The sequence below is a fragment of the Cucumis melo genome, chromosome 1, assembly GCF_025177605.1.
Source record: "Cucumis melo cultivar AY chromosome 1, USDA_Cmelo_AY_1.0, whole genome shotgun sequence".
NCBI classification, from domain to species: domain Eukaryota; kingdom Viridiplantae; phylum Streptophyta; class Magnoliopsida; order Cucurbitales; family Cucurbitaceae; genus Cucumis; species Cucumis melo.
Genome location: NC_066857.1, coordinates 4,314,340 through 4,335,052, shown reverse-complemented (window position 1 = coordinate 4,335,052; position 20,713 = coordinate 4,314,340). Strand labels below are relative to the sequence as shown.

Sequence of the window (20,713 nt, the reverse complement as noted above, 5' to 3'; positions counted from 1 at the left end):
AAGGTCTCAAAGTTCAAAGAAAAGATCGGTTGGGTTATAAGCTGCGATTATTGGTCTTATTCAGAGAACTCCAATTTAAGAGTGTATTCAAGGGAAAAGCAATAGGGTTTTGGAGGTCTTTTCGTAACATGCAATAAAAATTCATAGCAAAGGAGGAATACGTCAAGTGGTACTCAGGTAAACAATCTAAAAACCCATCCCCATTAATGGTAAGCAAGCCGAGCAATGTAGAAAAGCTCAAAGCCCAAGGTTTCAACGATTTTCAAAGAAAGGAACAGAAGAAGTCAGCGAGGCAACTGGGCAGATAAATAAAAAATACAAGGCTGATCATCCCCCTTCTTCCCCAGAAACAAAGGAAAAAATTCATAAGCAATGGGTGATTAAGAACTTGAAAGTCGCTCAGACTAAGTTCGATCAGCTTTGGATAGTTACTAAGCTTTTTTCTTTCGTCGACCGGAGAGAAATTTGAAAAGTACTGTAATCTTACTTTCAAGCTCATAATGTTATAAATCCCCTATATGATGAGAATGTTCTCATTAGTCTTGATCATGGCTCGATCAAAGACTACGTCAGTGGAGATGGAACTTGGTAGTCGATGGGTTCCTTTGGTCTCAAATTTGAAAAATAGGACAGCTGGCCACGAAAGAATTTGGAGGATAGTTGAAAATCAAAAACTTCCTTTAGACTATTGGTGCATGAGAACTTTTGAGGTTATCGGAGATCATTTTTTAGACTTGAGCAAATAGCCTCCGAAACACCCAACCTTACAAATTGAAGCAAAGCAAGAATTAAAGTGAAGAAGATATGTGGATTTATGCCCTTAACAATAGAACTCACAAATTTTAAGAGAGGAAAAATTTTCTTAAATTTTGGTGATATTAAAACGATGAACCCGCCAAGTAAAATTACAAATGCATTCATGGTTGAAGACTTTAAAAATTCCATTGACCTCTCAAGAAACAAGACGGTTTTACAAAATAAAGAGGTGTATCTTTCCCTTTTTACCTCGAACTAACTGTCCCAAAATCCACTTTCATAGCTTTACTCTTAGTAAGAAATCTGTTTGAAGCTTTGCAACTCTTTCATGAATAATCAGCGCCGATGAAGAGGGAAGAGACATCCAAGTAGGCCAAAATAGCATTAAATGCACTGGAGAATGAAAAATCACAATTAATGAGCTTTGTAAAAAACGTTAAAGACAACTATTCGATTAAGTCAGTAGGCCCCATGAGTTTTGATTTCTTTTTTAAAAACTAGATAACAAGATGGCGCCTTCAATTACTTTCTCGAGTGGTTTTGAAGATGTTTTCGTCAACTCTTCTTGTTAAGCAAACTGGTCACACATGATTATTTCTCATAACAACCAGCTTAAGATTCTCCCCTTAAAAAGAGGATTCTGTTGAACTAATAAAGTTGACCCAAGTGGTTATGATTTTTTATAAATTAGTCACTTCCTAAGGAAGTATCATCAAGTACAAATAGTGGAGTTTACTAAGCTTCCGGTTGTGGTTTTTGGTTGAACTCTGAAAACAAAGTAACGTGGATAGAGAAGCTCTACAAAGTCGACGTTGAAAACACCCTCAACCAATGCCACCATTGAGAGGGAGCTTTATGTCGTTTATTATATAGTTATGATCATTATGATATTCCATAATTTAGTTTTATCTTGAACAATTCGAAAAACAGCACAGAAGCTAAGGATCATAGTGCTGTTTCTCCAATCATAACTATGCATTCAACAGTCGTTGTAGTTGTCATTAATACAAGTCTCTATCCCGGGCGAACTGCCCCCCAGATGTAGATGCGTATTCATTGAACTGGGTTAACAAACCTCGTGTGTTGTATTGCCTGTTTATCTCCCTTGCACTTTACTCTTAACATAACTAAAACTACATCTGTTGCTTATCTCGACCACTCTTCATATTTCAATTGGTATCAGAGCGGAGTTCAGTATTCGATCCCTGATGGAAGGTATCCGAGAAGAAAACTCAACTAGTAGACCTCCCCTTTTGGACGGAGGAAATTATGGCTACTGGAAGTCACGAATGAAAGCCTTCCTGATGTCACTCGACATGAGGAGTTAGAGAGTCGTTATATCCGGATGGGAGTATCCCACTGAAAAGGACGAAACAGACCAAACTGTTCGAAAATCAGAGTTGAAATGGACAAAAGATGAAGATGATGCTGCTGTAGGCAACTCTCGCGCACTGAATGCACTGGTTAATGTCATCGACCCGAATATATTCAAACTAATCAACACGTGTAAATCGGCCAAGGCTACCTGGGATATCTTGGAAGTAGCTTTTAAAGGAACCTCCAAAGTGAAAATATCACGGTTGCAGAAGGAAACCGGGACTAGCACTAACCTCAGTAAAGGAAGAGCCAATCGAGGAACACCGAGTGATGCAGGGTAATGATGCTCTTACAGAATCAGTAGTTATGCTGACAAAACAAGTTGCGAAACTTAAAAACCAGTTTCACAAACATATGCGAAGCCAACGCAACAACAGAGAGGACCAGACCTTAAGACAGTCAAGAATATCAGATATCTCCTCTTTAGGACACTATCGAAAGAAGGAACATGAACGAGGAAAAGGAATTAAAGCCTCAAAATCTGACAAATATGGCAAAGGGATCAGGTGTCATGAATGTGAAGGATTTGGACATATCCAAGCCGAGTGTGCTACTTATCTTAAACGCAAGAAAAAAGGTATGGTAGCTACCTTCTCTAATGAAGAAGATTATTCCGAAAGTGACGATGAAGACCTTGGAATGGCCCTGATTAGTGTCTACACCATGAATGACGAAGAAAATGTTCAAACACATGACCAGCTGGAATCAAAGAACTTAACTGACGACACAGCAAACAGAAAGATAGAAGATCAAGAAGTTATCTTGCAACAACAAGAACGAATTCAAGATCTAGTGGAAGAGAACCAAAGCTTTCTATCCTCTATAGTAACTCTAAAAAAAAGAACTAGCAGAAACCAAGCATCAATTCGAAGAGCTCCTAAAATTTGTAAGGATGCTGACGAATGGGACCTCGAAACTAGATGACATACTCGACCAAGGAATGAGGGCTGACGACAAAAGAGGCCTCAGATTTGCAGAAAGGGACACACCTGTCAGAAAAACTGTCTTTATCCGAGAAGGTACCCTTCAGAACAGCCCTACAAATAATGAACAGGGAAAGGGTACTGAGATTACTAGCATGCCTGTGAAATCCCCAAACAAGCGAACACGTAGAATTTGTTATTTTTGTGGATGGGCTGGACATATTCGTTGGAATTACTTGAATTACTGACTACTCACGCGCAGGCAACTCGACACTCGACAGACCAAACACCTGAGGAGTCCTAGAACAGAATGGTGCCAAAAAATCCACATAGAAAACTGCAAGGTGGCTCTCACCTCTGTCAAAAGCCCCAACTCTAGTGACTGGTACTTTGACAGTGGGTGTTCCAGACACATGACAGGTAATGCAGATTTCTTTTCTGAACTGAGTGAATGCAAAGTCGGATCAGTAGTGTTTGAAGATGGAGGAAAAGGAAAAATAATTGGCAAAGGAATGATTAACCGTTCAGATCTACCGTTTCTTCTTGATGTTCGACTAATACAAGGACTGGCTGCAAATCTCATAAGCATCAGCCAATTATGTGACCAAGGCTATCAAGTCAGTTTCAATAAAGATAGATGTAATGTGTTAGATGTTCAAAATAAAGTATTTCTCAGTGGAACAAGGCTGTCAGACAACTGCTATCACTGGGATGCAGAGGTAACCTTATGCAATCTATCAAAAGTGGAAGAAGCTAGACTCTGGCACAAACGACTTGGACACCTTAGTGGCGCTACTATCTCCAAGGTCACCAAAGTTGATGCCATTATCGGTCTTCCCCCACTATCATTTTTGTCACTAGAAAGCTATTCGGAGTGCACAGCTGGCAAGCAAGTCAAGTCTGTACACAAGCCTGTAAATATCTCCTCGACGTCCCATATTCTGGAACTTCTTCATATAGACCTAATGGGGCCCATGCAAACAGAAAGCTTGGGTAGAAAATGGTATGCAGTAATGTGTGTAGATGATTTCTCTCGCTACACCTGGATAAAATTTATCCTTGACAAACCAAAAACCTTTAAGACATGTCAGACCCTGTTCACTCAACTCCAAAGAGAGAAAAATACTGGCATTGGCCGAATACAAACTGATCATGGGCGTGAATTTGAGAATCAGCACTTTGCTGAGTTCTGTGATAATGAAGGCATCTTTCATGAGTTCTCTGCCCCATTAACACTACAGAAAAATGGAGTTGTAAAGAGAAGGAATCGAACCTTACAGGAGATGGCCCGAGTGATGATCCATGCAAAGCAACTGCCAATTCAATTCTAGGCTGAAGCTCTAAACACTGCATGCCATATACATAACAGAGTCATTCTCCGTCCAGGGACCACTACTACCTCGTATGAGCTGTGGAAAGGAAGAAAACCAAATGTGAAGTATTTTCACATCTTTGGCAGCACGTGCTTTATCTTGAGTGATAGGGATCATCGCAGAAAGTGGGACTCAAAGTCAGATCGTGGAATATTTCTGGGATATTTAGCTAACAGCCGAGCCTACAGGGTCTACAACCAATGTTCCAAAATAGTAATGGAATCCATTAACGTGATTATTGATGACCTTGGTAGGAACCTAACAGAAATCTTGATGATGAAGATGAGGTTTTTTGGAATTCTCTTTCTCATAAACCAGATGAAGGAGAGTTAGAATCGTCGGCTCGCACTAATGAAACAACATACTTACCCTCTCATCTTGGTTTAAGCAGAATTGACATGTCAACACCATCTACATCAGCCATTCACTGTAACACACATGAAAGTGAAGCAATAGTATCTGCGAGTCAGCACACTCCAGAACAAACTGCGGGTGCAACTGATTCTTCAAAGTGTGACCTCATACCTCCTACGCATACAGCCAAAAATCATCCCTCCAGCTTCATTATTAGAGATATTCACAGTGGAATCATAACTCGGAAGAAGGAGAGGAAAGATTATGCGAAAATGGTTGCCACTGTGTGCTACACATCTTTACTAGAACCGACCACAGTCTCTGCAGCACTTTCCGATGAACATTGGATCTTGACTATGCAGGAAGAGCTACTGCAGTTTGAAAGAAACCAAGTATGGGAATTAGTGCCAAAGCCACCTTATGCTAACATAATTGGTACCAAATGGATCTTTAAGAACAAAACAGATGAAGAAGGTAGAGTTATCCGTAATAAAGCTAGACTGGTTGCTCAAGGGTATTCTCAAATAGAAGGGCTGGATTTTGGAGAAACATTTGCCCCAGTTGCCAGATTAGAAGCCATCCGACTACTGCTAAGCTACGCATGTTTTTGGAGGTTCAAACTGTTCCAAATGGATGTAAAGAGTGCGTTCCTAAATGGGTACTTATGTGAGGAAGTGTATGTGGCCCAGCCAAAAGGATTTGTTGATCCAGTGCATCAGGATCATGTTTACAAACTTCGAAAGGCACTCTATAGACTTAAACAAGCTCCTAGAGCTTGGTATGAGAGACTCTCCACTTACCTGTTACAACAAGGATATCAAAGGGGCAGTGCGGATCAAACTATGTTTATATATCGTCAAGGCACTGACTTTCTGATCGTTCAGATCTATGTTGACGGAATTATATTTGGTGATACGTCCTAAGACTATGTTGAATAGTTTGTTGCCCAGATGAAGGGAGAATTCGAAATGAGCATGGTTAGGGAACTAACCTTCTTCCTGGGGTTTCAAATTAAGCAAGAAAATACAGGGATTTTTTTCTCTCAAGAAAAATATGCAAAGAACCTTATATCTAAGTTTGGAATGGATAAGGCCAAACCTAAAAGAACGCCCGCCGCTACACATCTGAAATGACTAAGAACACAAGTGGTGAAAAAGTTGATACAAATCTGTACCGAAGCATAATTGGGAGCTTACTCTATCTAACAGCCAGCAGATCGGATATAGCCTTCGCAGTAGGAGTTTATGCTCGGTATCAGGCTGACTCGCGCACGTCACATCTTCACTGTGCAAAACGAATACTCAAATATATATCAGGTACATTTAACTATGGAATTTGGTATACTTATGACACAACTGGTACTCTTGTTGGCTACTGTGATTCAGACTGGGCAGGGTGCACAGATGATAGGAAGAGCACATATGGAGGGTGCTTCTTCTTAGGAAATAATGTAGCTGCTTGGTTCAGGAAGAAACAAAATAGTGTCTCCCTCTCAACAGCCGAAGCTGAATACATTGCTGTAGAGAGTAGCTGCTCTCAACTGTTGTGGATGAAACAAATGCTTGATGAATATGGGATAACTCAGTCATCCATGATTCTCTACTGTGATAATCTAAGCGCAATAAGCATCTCCAAAAATCCAGTTCAACATAGTCGAACAAAGCACATAGATATCTGACATCGTTTTATTCGAGAGCTCATTGAAGCCAATATTATAAGATTAGAACATGTTTAAAGTGCCTTTCAGCTAACAGACATATTCACCAAGCCTCTGGATGTTGCAACATTTGAAGGACTGAGGGCCAGTGTTGGAGTTTGTCAACGGCCCGCATGATAATTAGTAGGTCAGGGGCCCAATTATTTCCCTTAAGCACATATTGGGCCTCATATAGTACGTTCAGCCCATTTAAATTACCTGCCCCTCAAGCTTCAAATTCAAAAATACACCGGGTTCCATGTAGTAAAGTTATATATCTCTTAATATTCCTAGCTTTTCTCTGATTAGTTGGGATTCGTCTCTGCAGATTCTCCAACGTCCTGCCTATATTAATGCTTCTTACTCAGAATGGTTAAAACTCGATTCAAGAAGTATTCATCTGGTATCTCCTCCTCCAAAAACCCTTCAGCTTCTTGCAGTTCAGAAGCAATGGATCCCACAGCTCCGAAGTCGACAACTTCCTCGAAAGGGAAACGGTAGAAAGGAATTCCGACTAAGCATCCGTATAAGAAGGTATGCAAGTCCATTCCGTCGAATGGGTATAGTGCGGTTCCCAATCCTGAACACAGCTCCCATGCAGAGCGATCGGCAAATCCTCCGTCGCCAGTTACAGTTAAGGAAGAAGTTCTTGAGTTCTCCTCACCCAGAGTGCTCGTCCTTCTGTATCTTCGTCAGTACCAAAGTCGTCCTCGAGGCCTGAACCAAGGGTTTCTGTGGAAACTGTGGTATTAGACTCTGACTCATCAGACAGTGATGACAATGTGATCCTATCTACTCTTCTTCACTGAACAAGAAGCGCACGTAGCAATCAAACTACCTCTCTCGCAAAACCTCAGGCAAGTGGTGGTGTGTCTCCTAAGGTAGCGCCGCCTCGACCTAGTGAGCATACTAAGTACTCTGGTACTCCATCACCCTAGGCCTCTCCCAAGACGGCTCCACCCTGTGAAGCGGAGGATGATGATGATGATTTTGATGATGAAGACTATGCTCCAGGAACGAAAGAAAAGACAGAACCGGAAGCCACGTCCACATCAACTGAAAACCAGAGTGCATCTCCTGAAAAGGACCCATCCGATCACCGATCAAATGAAGAACCGGGTGAGTCCTCCATCTCTAGGTCAACTGAAGGACCAAGTGAGTTTTCGACTCCTATGTCCACACCAGCGCATATGGCATCCTCCTCTGGTTTTCGGCGCCCACCTACTAAAGGACAGCAAGTTGTTTCCACCAAGGCTGGAAGGCGAAAGGTACCCCCCAATGTGTCGTCCCTACCAATTGATGGAGTATCTTTTCACTCTAAGGAAGGAGCACACAAATGGAAATATGTGGTTAAACAGCGAATTACGGATGAGGCTAATATTGCTGATCAATACAACTTTTTCCCTGCCATACTAGGATTGATACGCAATGCCGGACTTATTCGTACTGTCTTTGAGGTTGGTCCGTTTTATCCGCGACTCATGAGGGAGCTGATTATGAACTTACCTTCAGACTTCAATGATCCAAGTGTCGACGAGTATCAAAAGGTACATATTCGTGGTGTGTGCTTCAACGTGTCTCGTGAACTTTTGAACTCTTATCTGGATATCACTCTGCCTGCTGACTATGAAGCTTCGTATCCCACTCCTGAACGACTGGCTGAGGAACTTACCGGTGGAACAGTCCCAGTGTGGCCAGTTGATGGGCAGTTACCAGTTGCCTCCCTAACGGTTAAGTATTCAATTCTTCATCGAATTGGGATCTCTAATTGGATTCCGTCTACGCATGCCTCCACTATTTCGACATCGCTGGGTCACTTTTTCTACCTTATGGGCACTGGGGTAAAAGTGAACGTTGGAGAATTCATCTTCAATCATCTTCTGCGGCATGTTGATACTTTTGCCATCCATATTCTAATCTGCTTCCTGTGAGTTCTAAGTGGCTTTATTCTGGCTCAGCAGTCAACCATTCTGACTCCTCTGGATACTGTTGGTTCAGCACCTCGGGTTATACCACTCAATATGCGGCTATTTCAAGGGGCTCATTTTCCTGATGTTGCTGCTGAGTTTGACAATGCTCAAGGCGGAACCAGTACTCCTACTGCCTCGCAACCTACGGTTGGCCATCCTGTGACTCTCTCTATGTCACTTACCAATCGGCTGCTGCAAGCTCTTATTGCTGTATCTCGCGCTCTGACCCGTCAAATAAGTGAGCTAACCAATCGTCGTACCATATTGGATGCTGTCATCCGTGACCTCCAACGTGCAGCTTCTGTAACTACCTCTCCATCTGATTAAGATGCTCTGGCTTTGATTTTTCATTCAAGAAGGGGAAGTTACGATTGTTTTTGACTTAGTTGGAGTTGGGTTGGAGTTGGCTTCATTTTTTTTTTTTTGTGAATAGCAGTCTCTGTCTTTTACTATATCAGTAGTTTCAGCAGTCTTTGTCGTTTTCCATAACAGTAGATTTGGTAGTCTTTTTCTTTGCATTATGTTCTTTCAACGATCTCATAATGGTTCAGTTGCTTTAGGTTAGGAGGTCTCAGCTCTACTTGCTATATCAGTGTACAGTTGTTTTCTGTTATTCACTCCATTAATGAAATCTGTGTTGTTCTCTAATCTGGGTACTATGTCCTCTGATTTCAACACTCGGGAAGTTAGTTAATCTGGGTGCTTGACTACAGAAATAAAAGTCAGTGGTACCAAGGGGGAGTCTGTTAAGCAAACTGGTCCCACATGATTATTTCTCCTAACAACCAGCTTAAGATTCTCCCCTTAAAAAGAGGATTCTGTTGAACTAATAAAGTGGATCCAAGTGGTTAAGATTTTCTATAAATTAGTTACTTCCTAAGGAAGTATCTTCAAGTACAAATAGTGGAGTTTACTAAGCTTTTGGTTGTGGTTTTTGGTTGAACTCTGAAAACAAAGTAACATGGATAGAGAAGCTCTACAGAGTCAACATTGAAAACACCCTCAACCAATGCCACCATTGAGGGGGAGCTTTATGTCATTTATTATATAGTTATGATCATTATGATATTCCATAATTTAGTTCTATCTTGAACAATTCGAAAAACAGCACAGAAGCTAAGGATCATAGTGTTGTTTCTCCAGTCATAACTATGCATTCAACAGCCGTTGTAGTTGTCATTAATACAAGTCTCTATCTCGGGCGAACTGCCCCCCAGATGTAGATGTATATTCATCGAACTGGGTTAACAAACCTCTGTGTTGTATTGCCTGTTTATCTCCCTTTCACTCCTCGTGTGTTGTATTGCCTGTTTATCTCCCTTGCACTCTACTCTTAACATAACTGAAACTACATCTGTTGCTTATCTCGACCACCGTTCATATTTCACTTCTCTTTCACGACATCATTCAAATAGTCTTTCTACCAAAGGCTCTCAATTAACTGGTGTCACGAATCCTTAACAAAAGTTGTTACCCCAATCAAGCTCGGACTAAGTAAAGGAAAGACAACAAAATTCACTTCTCAAGGCCTCTATATCCGAAGATAACTCGGATCTCCTGGAGCTTGGAGGTCTACAGTTTCAAACTTTAGACTGATACGCATTTAAAACAAGTCAGTTACGGTTCCCCTAGCTCATAAGCTCTTCAATTATTCAAGTTTCATAGATCCTAACACTAAAATCACCTTATTACGAGATTCTCCATGCCACTCAACTGGTTCTATTCAGAAAAAGCCGACTGCAGAAATACTCTCCTTATAATGTTAGTAATGAAGAATCAGCAAGCTTGAAAAAAATTATGAGGTTAAAACAAATGCTGAAGTGGATGGAGTGGGTTTGAATACACTATTTGTCACACCCCCTCCCGGACTACCTGCTACCTTAGACCGAAAGATGGCGTGAAGCCGACGAACAACATTTTTCTGTACCTGTATCTGTCGACTCTGCTTAAAACTTTCATGTGATGAACTTGCCAATCTAGTATATAAACTATTGTACATGCCACAAAACACAGCGGATCCTAGGCTAGTCAAACACATACATGAAGTGTACCTCAAAATTTACCGACTTCACGGGTAAACCTAAAGACACCTTAATCAAAATATAACCAACAAAATTTACACAACTACAGCTCCTAAAGCTTATACAAACTGTGGAGTATCTATAACATACAAGGGTGTGAATACATCACAACACAACAGACTTTATGCCCAACTCAAAACACGTACTGGCAATCGATAATGAAGCTTCCGCAGACTAAGGCAGTCTATCAGGCACCAGAAAGTCGATCTCTACCTGGAAAATGGGTAAAACATTTTGGAAAAAGTGAGCTATGAAGCTCAGTGAGTGACTCAGTTTAAAGCTATGAATTTAAAGATAAGAGCACGTGAAAACTTTACACATATAAATCTGTTTATACAAGTCATAAATGTAAATGTGTAATAGTAAGAATAGCTTCCTTAAATACTCAGCATGTTCATCATTGAAATCTAGCAAGGCATATCAAGTATATCGAAGCATTTTAACTAACATGACGAATCTACGTTGTGTAGGGTACACCTAGTACAACAACGTTTACAAGCACTACGATGTAGTGGGGCCCGCCCAGCACTCCCATCGTCTTTGTCGTAGTGGGGCCCGCCCAGCACTCACGACAGCATCGTTGTTACGGAGTACACTCAACGTCAACAACGAAATCTAACCAGTGTGCACACGGTAATCTCTAGCCTCAAGCTCAAGATCTCAGTCATGTAGTTAATGAAAATTTCATAAATCATCATAAAATATTAAAACATGCCTGCTTATAAATTTTACACAAAGCTCGAACTTTACTCAGCTCTTTCGTGGAAAATTGTAGTTCTTAAAACAAAACTTCATACTAATTCATGCTTTGCTTAAAATATTGTGGTTTAAATACTTTCCAAACATTTAATATCTACGTGCTAGCATAAATTTCTTTAAGAAATCTAGTCTCCAAATGTATACTTGAAAATAGTCATGAAATTCAAATACCTTTCATGGCTTCGTAAATAAACATTTATCGCATTCAATCATAATAACAGTTATGGAAAATATTTCAAAGTTGGTTTTGTCACTCACAGTCTTGGGCTAGACCCTTGGTCTATAAGCTCGGTTTAATTCTTTTCGGCCTGCCAACAACCCAACCGAGTATTAAAACCCTAAACATTCTGGTTTCCTAAAGATATACATAACATGTCGCACCAAAGATGACGCTCACGAAAACAAAGCTTAAGAAATAAAATCCTATTTCAACAATTCTCTAAAATTTCCAGATTTCTAACATAAACTTCAAAGGACTATAACTTTCTCACTACTTAACCAAAATGAGTGTTCTTTATATCAAACTCTTTATTTTGAGATCCTCTAAAACTTACCTGAAGACATATAAATCTGATTCCCCGTGCATAAACACATATAACCCTCAAAACAGAATCACTTCCAGAATCGCGCGCACACGACCTCTTTAACTTGTTCCTACAATTTAACCAATTTTTAGTCGTTTTTGGTTTACAATTTCTTCATGAAAGTTGTATTAAATTGAATAAGAATTCCAACCATACCAAATAGAGATTCTAACTCTACCGATACACTCTGAAATACAAGAAAAACCAGAGACCTCTTGATTTCGAGTGAAAACCAACTGTCCTGTTTTCTTCATCAAAAAGCACCAAATGAATATCCGAATTTGCTCAAACGTTCTTCATAAAGTTTGTTTAAAAATGAGTTAACTTTCAGTAAATGTAAATCTCACCTCTTAATTCCTTTTGAAGAGTTCAAACCGAATTAAAAACCAGTGATGTGCAGAATGAACTAAAATTCAGCCATTGATACACTTTGCTTGAGTTCTCCTCCTCTTCTTCAACCTAAAAATTCTAGTAAAATTTCTCTTCTTCTTCCAAACTCTCTCTTAGAAGTTCTCTGCAAATTGAAGAAGGAAAAAGAAAAAAGAAAAAAAATAAAGGGAACTTGGATGTCTTCAAACTCTTGGCGGTGAAGGGAAGAGAAGAAGAAGAAAAAAAAGAAAATGAAATTTTCTTCTCCTTTTCTTCTTTTTGTCCTTTCTTTTCTTTCTTTTCTTTAATTAATTTAATAAAACTATTTAATATATAAATATATATATTTATATTTACACTTAATTTCCATTTTTTTTTCTTTTTTTTTCACATTTAAAGAAATTAAACCAAGAAAATATCGGGTTTACACTATTCGATGTTAATGGTGCTGATATTAGTAAAGCTCCCCGGTCCTCCCCTATCAAAATTATCAGAAGTTCCAAAGGAGTTGGTGCTCATTGTAAATGATTGTGGTATTGTGCTGGTTTGAGTAAGCAGTCATGTTGCTATTATTTTATGATACCTCACCCATAAAGATAATTTCTTGGAATACAAGAGGCTTAAGAAATTCATCAAGAACCATCATCCGGATGTGATCATGATTCAAGAATAGAAGATGGAAAGCTTTGATGCAATGTTTATTAAATTACTATAAAGTTCCAAAGAAATTGGATGGGAGTTCGTGGAATCAGTAGGTGTCTCAAGGGTATTCTCACAATGTGGGACAAGAGCAAAATAACGGTAGTTGAGACGATTAGAGGGAGGTTTTCTCTCTCAATTAAAGGTGACACCATTTGCAAGAAACGTTGTTGGATTACCAATGTATATGGCCCATGTAGTTACAAAGAAAGAAAGCTCGTTTGGCCAGAGCTTTTATTAATTTTAGAATGCAGTTTTATTAATTTGGATGCTGAAGTGGTTTTACAGGGGCCTTCTCCCTTTAGGATTTGCAGTAGCTGGCTGATGTTCAAAGAATGCAATTAGGCCATTGAAGGATTCCTAAGTAATCCCCTTGGTACCGGTTATGTAGAATTCATTCTACATGAGCAACTAGGCAAAGTTAAAGCAACAGTAAAGGATTGGCATGCTCATTTCATGTCTCTCTCAAGCAAAAATAAGATAGTTTGTTGAAGGAATTGGAAGCCTGCGACGCAATTGCAGAACGTATTGGTTTAAATGATGAAGAGCTGGGTCATAGATCTGTCATTCAAGCATATTTACTAAGTGTTTACAGAATTGAAGAGAGGAATTGCATCAAAAAAGTAAACTGAATTGGTTGGCAGTGGAGGATGAGAACACTGATTTCTTTCACCGATTTCTTAATGCAAAAAAGAGGAGCAACCGAATCATAGAATTTGTTGATGAGTAAGGAGTAGCAACAGAGTCATTTTAGGATATCGAAAGGCTTTATTAGGATTTTTTGATGACCTATACAAAAGGATTTCAGGGGATAGATGTATTCCTTTCATTAGAGACTGGCCTTGTGTCACTCCCAATCATAATATGCTACTTGTCACCAGATTTTTAGAGGAGGAAATATTCAAGGCAGTCAAGGCACTTGGTAGAAACAAAGCCCCAGTCCCGGAGGGTTTCATTAGAGTTCCTTGTCAAAGCATTGGCAGAAGTTAAAAGGAAGCTTCAAAAACCTGTTTGACGATTTTCAAAGAAATGGAAGACTAAATGCTTGTGTTCAAGAAAATTTCATTTGTTTAATACAAAAGAAATAAAATGTGATTCATGCAAAAAAAATTTGACCCATCAACCTTACTACCTCACGTACAAGGCTGACCCTCACATACAAGGTGGTAACAAAAGTTTTAGCGGACCATCTAAAATAAGTTATAGATTCGATCATAAGTCCATTTCAAAGCACATTTATTATAGGAAGGCTGATTTTGGACCCGGTCTTAATAGCTAACGAGATAGTTCAAGATTATTGAGCTAAAAAGAAAAAGGGTTGGATTCTGAAGCTAGATCTTGAAAAAGCTTTTATTAGAGTGGATTGGGGTTTTCTTGAAAAGGTATTGCATTGTAAAAAATTCAGTTCTAAATGGTCAACCTGGATGTTGGGTTGCTTGAAAAACCCCCGATTCTCTATTTTCTTCAATAGGAAACCAAGAGGTAGAATTGTGGCTTCTATATTCAACTAGAAGACCCTCTCTCCTCTCTTTTATTTCTGCTAATCAGCAAAGTGCTAGGAGCCATCATCAACAAGTTATACGATAATGGACATTTTGAAGGCTTCATGGTTGGAAAGGATAAGAGCCACATTCCCATCCTCCAATACGCTGATGATACAATCCTCTTTTGTAAATATGATGAGGCCATGCTCCTCAAGTTAAAGAAAGCTATTAATTTGTTTGAATGGTGCTCTGGTTAGAAAGTTAATTTAGATAAATCTGCACTAAGCGGAGTTAACGTGGGGGAAAAAGATTTGCTCCAAAAGACATAAAAACTAGGATGCAAGGCGGAAAAGCTTCCTTTTCTATATTTAGGTCTCCCTTTAGATGCTACCCATGACAGAAAGCCTTATGGCAACCATTGATTGACAAGGTGCACAAAAAATTGGATAGATGGAAAATATTCAATATTTCAAGAGGTGGAAGACAAACTTTATGTAATTCAGTCTTGGCCAGGTTTCCAACCTCTAATTTATCTATCTTTGCCATTCCAGACAATGTAGCTTCTACTCTAGAAAAGCTAATGAGAAATTTCTTCTGAGAAGGGCACTCCGATAGTAAAATAAATCATATGATGTCTTAGAGAAATGTCACACCTTCTCAGCTAGATTGGGGGGGGGCTTGGTCTGGGAGGCATCAAAATTCAAAATATGGCTCTTCTTGCTAAATAGGGTTGGAGATACATGAAGGGCTAAATAGGGTTAGAGATACATGAAGGGCTAAATAGGGTTGGAAATACATGAAGGAGGATATGTGCTGTGGAGATAAGTTATAAGAAATATTCATGGCAAAGAAGCTTTTGATTTGCATACGTGAAACAAATCTAGGAACAATCTAAAAAGTCCTTGGGTCAACATCTCAAGAACGTGGAGGCAGGTGGAAGCCTAAGAAGCACGGACACGGACACGAATACGATAGGACACGGACACGAATACGATAGGACACGGTGAGAAGCCAATTTCTAAAATAATAGGACACTGACACGTTGGGGATATGAAGGCATTGGAGTTTCTTCCTCCTCTCATCGGGGTTCTTCATCCACGACGAAAGATTTGATATAGAAAAGTCAGTCTGGTGTGAACGCATCAAAGGAAGTTGAAGTTCAAAGTACTCAACCCAAAATTATCCCACATTCCTCAACAAAAGACTTCAAATGTTCTGGAACTTCACAATTGAGGTTGAAAAGGGAAATAAAGGAACCTGCTTTAGAGGTATGCTACTTCTTACTTCTTACTTCAAAACTTATGCATACATTTAAAATTAAACGATCGTTTAGTTATTTTAAATGATCGTTTAGTTATTTTAAACGATCGTTGAGTTATTTTAAACGATCATTTAGCTATGTTAAATGATCGTTTAGTTGTTTTTAAACGATCGTTTAGTTATATTTAAACGATCGTGAAACCACTTTTTTATATATCTATATATATCTTGTGGCCCTTCCTAAACTTGTTTGTCAAATGTGGAATAGGTTTGGGCATATGAGTCTATACCAACCATCATTGGATGTGATGTAGATAAAGTAAACGATGATGTCATACCACGAATGCTAAGGTGGGTGTGCCAACAATCACCAAAGTCCCAAACTATAAGCTAGGTGTTTGACTCGCCAATGGTAAGTAGCAAGCAATAGTAACTAACTTAAGGGTCGCATGAAAATTGCTTCAGGTGAACTTTTTGAAAACCTCCGCTCATCTACCATTGTTCAGTCGAAGAATGGTGGTTCAAAAAGAGGAAGAGAAGTTGTTAATGATAAAGGTGACTTCAAAAAGAGTAAGAAATAGAAGTCGAAGTCTGAGATGAAAAAGGCTATTCGAAATCTCCAAGATCGAGTAGCGGTTGTTGAAGGGCAACTTACTAGTATAAAATCAGATATTAACGAATTGAAGGGCATGATGTCAACCATATTGAAGCACATTGGACTTCAAAGAAAGGTTAGGAATCAAACTGTTAATTGTATTGATGTTAGTTGTTTCATATTTGGTAATTACTCATACGTTAAGTTGCATGTTCTCGCTAATCTTGATGTTTACTTTCTATTGTTATCCACACTAATTCATTTCGAGGTTCCATAGGGTGACGAAGGAGACCGCAAGGGGTTTGAAGGCTTAGCAGATCATACACTAGAAAGTGAAGAAGTGGATAATGATAAGACCGAAGATGTTGACACAGGCAGTACCTCTAATTGGTTGAGGATGCCAAAGGAGGATGACACAAGTAATGAGGCAAAACACATTGAACTTAGAAAGAAGGTTTGGTTCCATGTTCTTGCTAATATTGATGTTCAATTTCTATCATTATCCACACTAATGCATTATGAGCTTCCATAGGACGAAAAAGATGTTTACACCATCGGTACCCCTTCTTGGTTGAGGTTTAATATTGAGTTAGAGAAGCCAATCGACGTGTTGGAGAAGAAGGTTGAGATTGGTTTAAAGGAGCCAATAGATGTCATTGACGATGAGGTTGAAATTGAGGACAGTGGGAAAAAACTTTGTACTCATTTTGATTCATACGTCACAGAGATAGAACCATTTCCCACTCAATGACCACACGTTCGGCCCGCCCGTAGGAAGCGTGCAAGTGTTTACCTATCAACCCCATTCACAACTCTACCTAAACGGTCTATGACATCAACCCCCACTACCTCTCAGTGTGAACCAATTGTTTATGATCCCATGCACAAAATACTTGATATTGATTTAGAAAGACTTTGAGCTTGGATTATAGATAAGCGTACAGACGATGAGGTGCGTGAAACCTTTCATGGGAAAAAATCGAAGATATTTTTCAGAGACTTGTTTAGGTGTCGCCAGTGGTTGGCAAATGAGGTAAAGGATTATCTTATTATTTATGCCATTATAATTTTTTTTATTGTTATGGTTCTATACATTTAGTACTTACTTTTGTTTCTATTAACATTTAGATGCACTTTTTCTTTTCATTCGCTTCAAGATTAAGGCAACCGGGATACCTTCTGCTCAAAACTTTACAACTGCAGACACAATCTTTATGGTTTGGAATCGTCACATTACTTTATGTATGTATTTGCGTTTGATATTTGTCTTTCGGTCTGATATTTGCGTTTGTATGTTTTTCTTTGTAGCGCATTTTAGTTGCAAAGTTGTCCCAATACAAAGAATGTATTAAAGAGAATCGCCCGTTTGACTGGAAGGAAGAATATAGGTTGGTTAACTATGTTGTCGGGTCAAAAGAGGACTTCCAAGATCCTTGGGTAAGTGTTGATTACGTTTACTCTCCATTCAATGTCCATGTCAACCATTGGGTTCTATTATGCTTGGATTTAGTAAGTTGTCAAGTCAAGGTATGGGATTCGCTTCCGTCACTTACAACTGCCGAAGAGATGAGAAACATATTACTGCCCATTCGAGAGTTGGTGCCAAATTTATTAGATAGTACTGGATTCTTTGCTAGGAGAGGTGGATCATCGACATACAAGGAACCTTGGCCAGTTGTCATTGTCGACTCCATTCCACTACAATGAAATAATAGTGATTGTGGCGTATTCACCATTAAGTATTTTGAGTACAAAGCTGCTGGTTTTGATTTAGATACATTATGTCAAGAAAACATGTTGTATTTCAGAAAACAATTGGCATTTCAATTATGGACCAACACTCCTATGTATTGAAATATGTACATAAATCACAAGAATCATGTATATCACAATTGGCTTTTCAATTAGTAGTTGTATATCATGTATGTATGTACATAAATCACAAGTATCGATTATTCTCTATGTTGCAAAACTACTTATAGGTAAACGATCACTTAATATTTTTTATGATTTTAAGAAGATCGTTTAGACTTTACTAAACAATTGCTTAAACGATCTTTTAAAGATATGTGCACGATCTTTTACATTAGTGTGATACATATAAACGATCGCTTAATATTCTTCACCTGAACGTTTAGGAAATCGCTTAATATTCTTTTAGATATTAGTGTGGTTTCTATAAACGATCGCTTAATAATTTTTATGTTTATTAAGAAGATCGTTTAGACTTTACTAAACGATCGCTTAAAGATATGTGCGCGATGAGTATTTCTCTACACGAATGTTTTGTGATATGTATCTAAACGAATACAAATATTAACTCAAAAGTACAAGAACCAAATATATATTTATTTACCAAAAGTATTTATTCGCCCAAAGTTCCAGTACATACTGTTGTCTAAACAGTTTCATGTTTGGCACAATTAGACAACCAAGGTTAGCTTCAGTTACAAGGCATTCAATAAATTTAGAACAGAAAATGCCACAATCCTGTAAACGCCCTTTCTGTAATGTGGTCTTCGATCTGTGTACTAGCCAAGGGCTATATGTGAATTGTTTTGAATGGAGGTTCACTCCAATTGCAATTACGAGTGAGGCGATACATCGGGCAAGCATTTGAAGAGCTTGACCAACAAGTTTTTGCTCAACATAATTTGGCATTGATTCGAACACATAGATCTTGCATTTTCTCATATCAGCTGCAATAGCCAACCAGTGTTCTTTTATGTTGATGCAGCCAATCACGTAGTTGACATCTCCCCACCCTGTGTTGAAATAGTATTCCAAATCTTTTTCTGCCCATATATTTAAGTGTGTTATTGTGTCTGTCCATTCAACTTTTTTATTGTTTGATGTCACTAGATGAGTATCAAAAATATGTTGCCAAACAATGCAATCTGGTTTATTGATTCCAGTCTTGAAGAACAAGTAAAAAAATTTAGTCAGAATATAATGATGCAGTTTAACTTCTATACAACAAAAAATTAAAGAATAACAACTTACTATAAACACGGAATCTAATATTCTAAAAGTACGCTTGCAAAGTTGCTTGAGATGCAACATTTTCTCCTGCAAGTGGGATAATAGCAAATCCATGGTCTACAAAGAAAATTAAACGATCATTTAGTGAATGAAAGGAGAGTATAAGCGATCGTTTAAAAAATGCACATGTGATTGTTTACTTACTAAGTGATCGTGCAATATATATAAACGATCGTTAAGTTAATAGAAGCGATCGTTTAGTTAATAAAAGCGATCATTTAGTTAATAGAAGCGACCGTTAGAAAATACGAGTGATCGTTTACATATAAAATGAAATTTGGAAAGAGTACTTACGTCTCCAAGTACCCATGTATTTTCTTCAAGCTGTTTGAAAAAATCTTTCTTTCTGGTTGTGGAGACAACTTTCCTTTCTTCATGAGTTGTTTTTCTTGATCTTTTCCATTCTAAGTATGCCTTCCATAATTTACAATCCACTTGCCACATGGGACTATATCTATCTACATCTCTGATTTTGACATTTGGGACAGGTATTGGACATTCTGATATGATCTTAGTAAATGTTGTGGGTGGATTAACCTGTTCATCTTCATCAGTCACCTCTTTATTTTCTATTTTACATAATTTTCTTCTCTTTATTGGTTTTTGTTGTTCATCTTTATTAGGCATCGTTACTGGTTCTTTTTCAACCAAAGTAATTGCTTCATCATTTTTTTGAATCTCAACCTGTTATTTTGTTGTTTCCTACAATGTATGATATTAGACAAGTAACAAACTATTAATTCAAAGGACTACAAATTTGTTGTGTATACACACCAGTTGAGATTCTTCATTTACAATTGAAATTGATGGTGGCACTTCATGAATTTGTACAGTTTGATCCAATGGAGCCATTTCACAAAGTGCAAGAGGTTGGCTCACAAGTGGAAAGGTAGTAATCATTTCTGACAGATCTTTTTCTTTCTGACTTTGAGCATTTAGATTATTCGATATATCTCTTATAGTCATTAACAAGTCTGCATCCCTGCCGTATATGCTTATATCACTACCAGATTCCTCTTGATGTTCCCTAAACAAAATGAGGAAAAAAAATAAGAATAAGAAAAAAATACAATTGTTACTTATTTAGAATGTAAGCAATTTTCAACATTATAAAGCAGTAAACAATGAATGAAATGTTAACCTTTGGGTTTCCTCTTGATGTTCAGTATGTTGTTGTTCAGTATGTTGTTATTCAGTATGTTGTTGTTCAGTATGTTGTTCTTCAACATATGCTTGGTCTGGTGATCATATCTTCTCTATTCTGATCATCATTGTCATTCTGATGAGTATGATCATTCCCTTAATTTTCATTTTGATTCTAATGAACAAATAAAAACGAAAATAAAATTAAAAATAATGTATTGTTAAACGATCGTGTATATAAAAGTAAA

General features: G+C 38.3%; 1 protein-coding gene and 1 long non-coding RNA gene across 2 annotated transcripts; one reads left to right on the top strand and one right to left on the bottom strand.

Annotated features, from left to right (window-relative positions):
• Positions 1 to 5,912: 5,912 nt before the first annotated feature.
• LOC103500554 (uncharacterized) lies at positions 5,913 to 8,776 on the top strand. Its single transcript, XM_008463903.1, has 6 exons — positions 5,913 to 6,425; positions 6,531 to 6,596; positions 6,808 to 7,044; positions 7,148 to 7,261; positions 7,418 to 8,320; positions 8,438 to 8,776. Exons 1-6 carry the CDS (start codon positions 5,913 to 5,915, stop codon positions 8,774 to 8,776), a joined length of 2,172 nt encoding a protein of 723 aa, XP_008462125.1.
• A 2,022-nt stretch (positions 8,777 to 10,798) lies between these two features.
• Positions 10,799 to 12,412, bottom strand: LOC127149729 (uncharacterized). The gene is made up of 4 exons (XR_007821423.1): positions 12,221 to 12,412; positions 12,030 to 12,114; positions 11,844 to 11,943; positions 10,799 to 11,597 (listed from the first exon to the last, which is right to left on the bottom strand). It is a non-coding gene; the product is annotated as an uncharacterized LOC127149729 (long non-coding RNA).
• Positions 12,413 to 20,713: the final 8,301 nt, after the last annotated feature.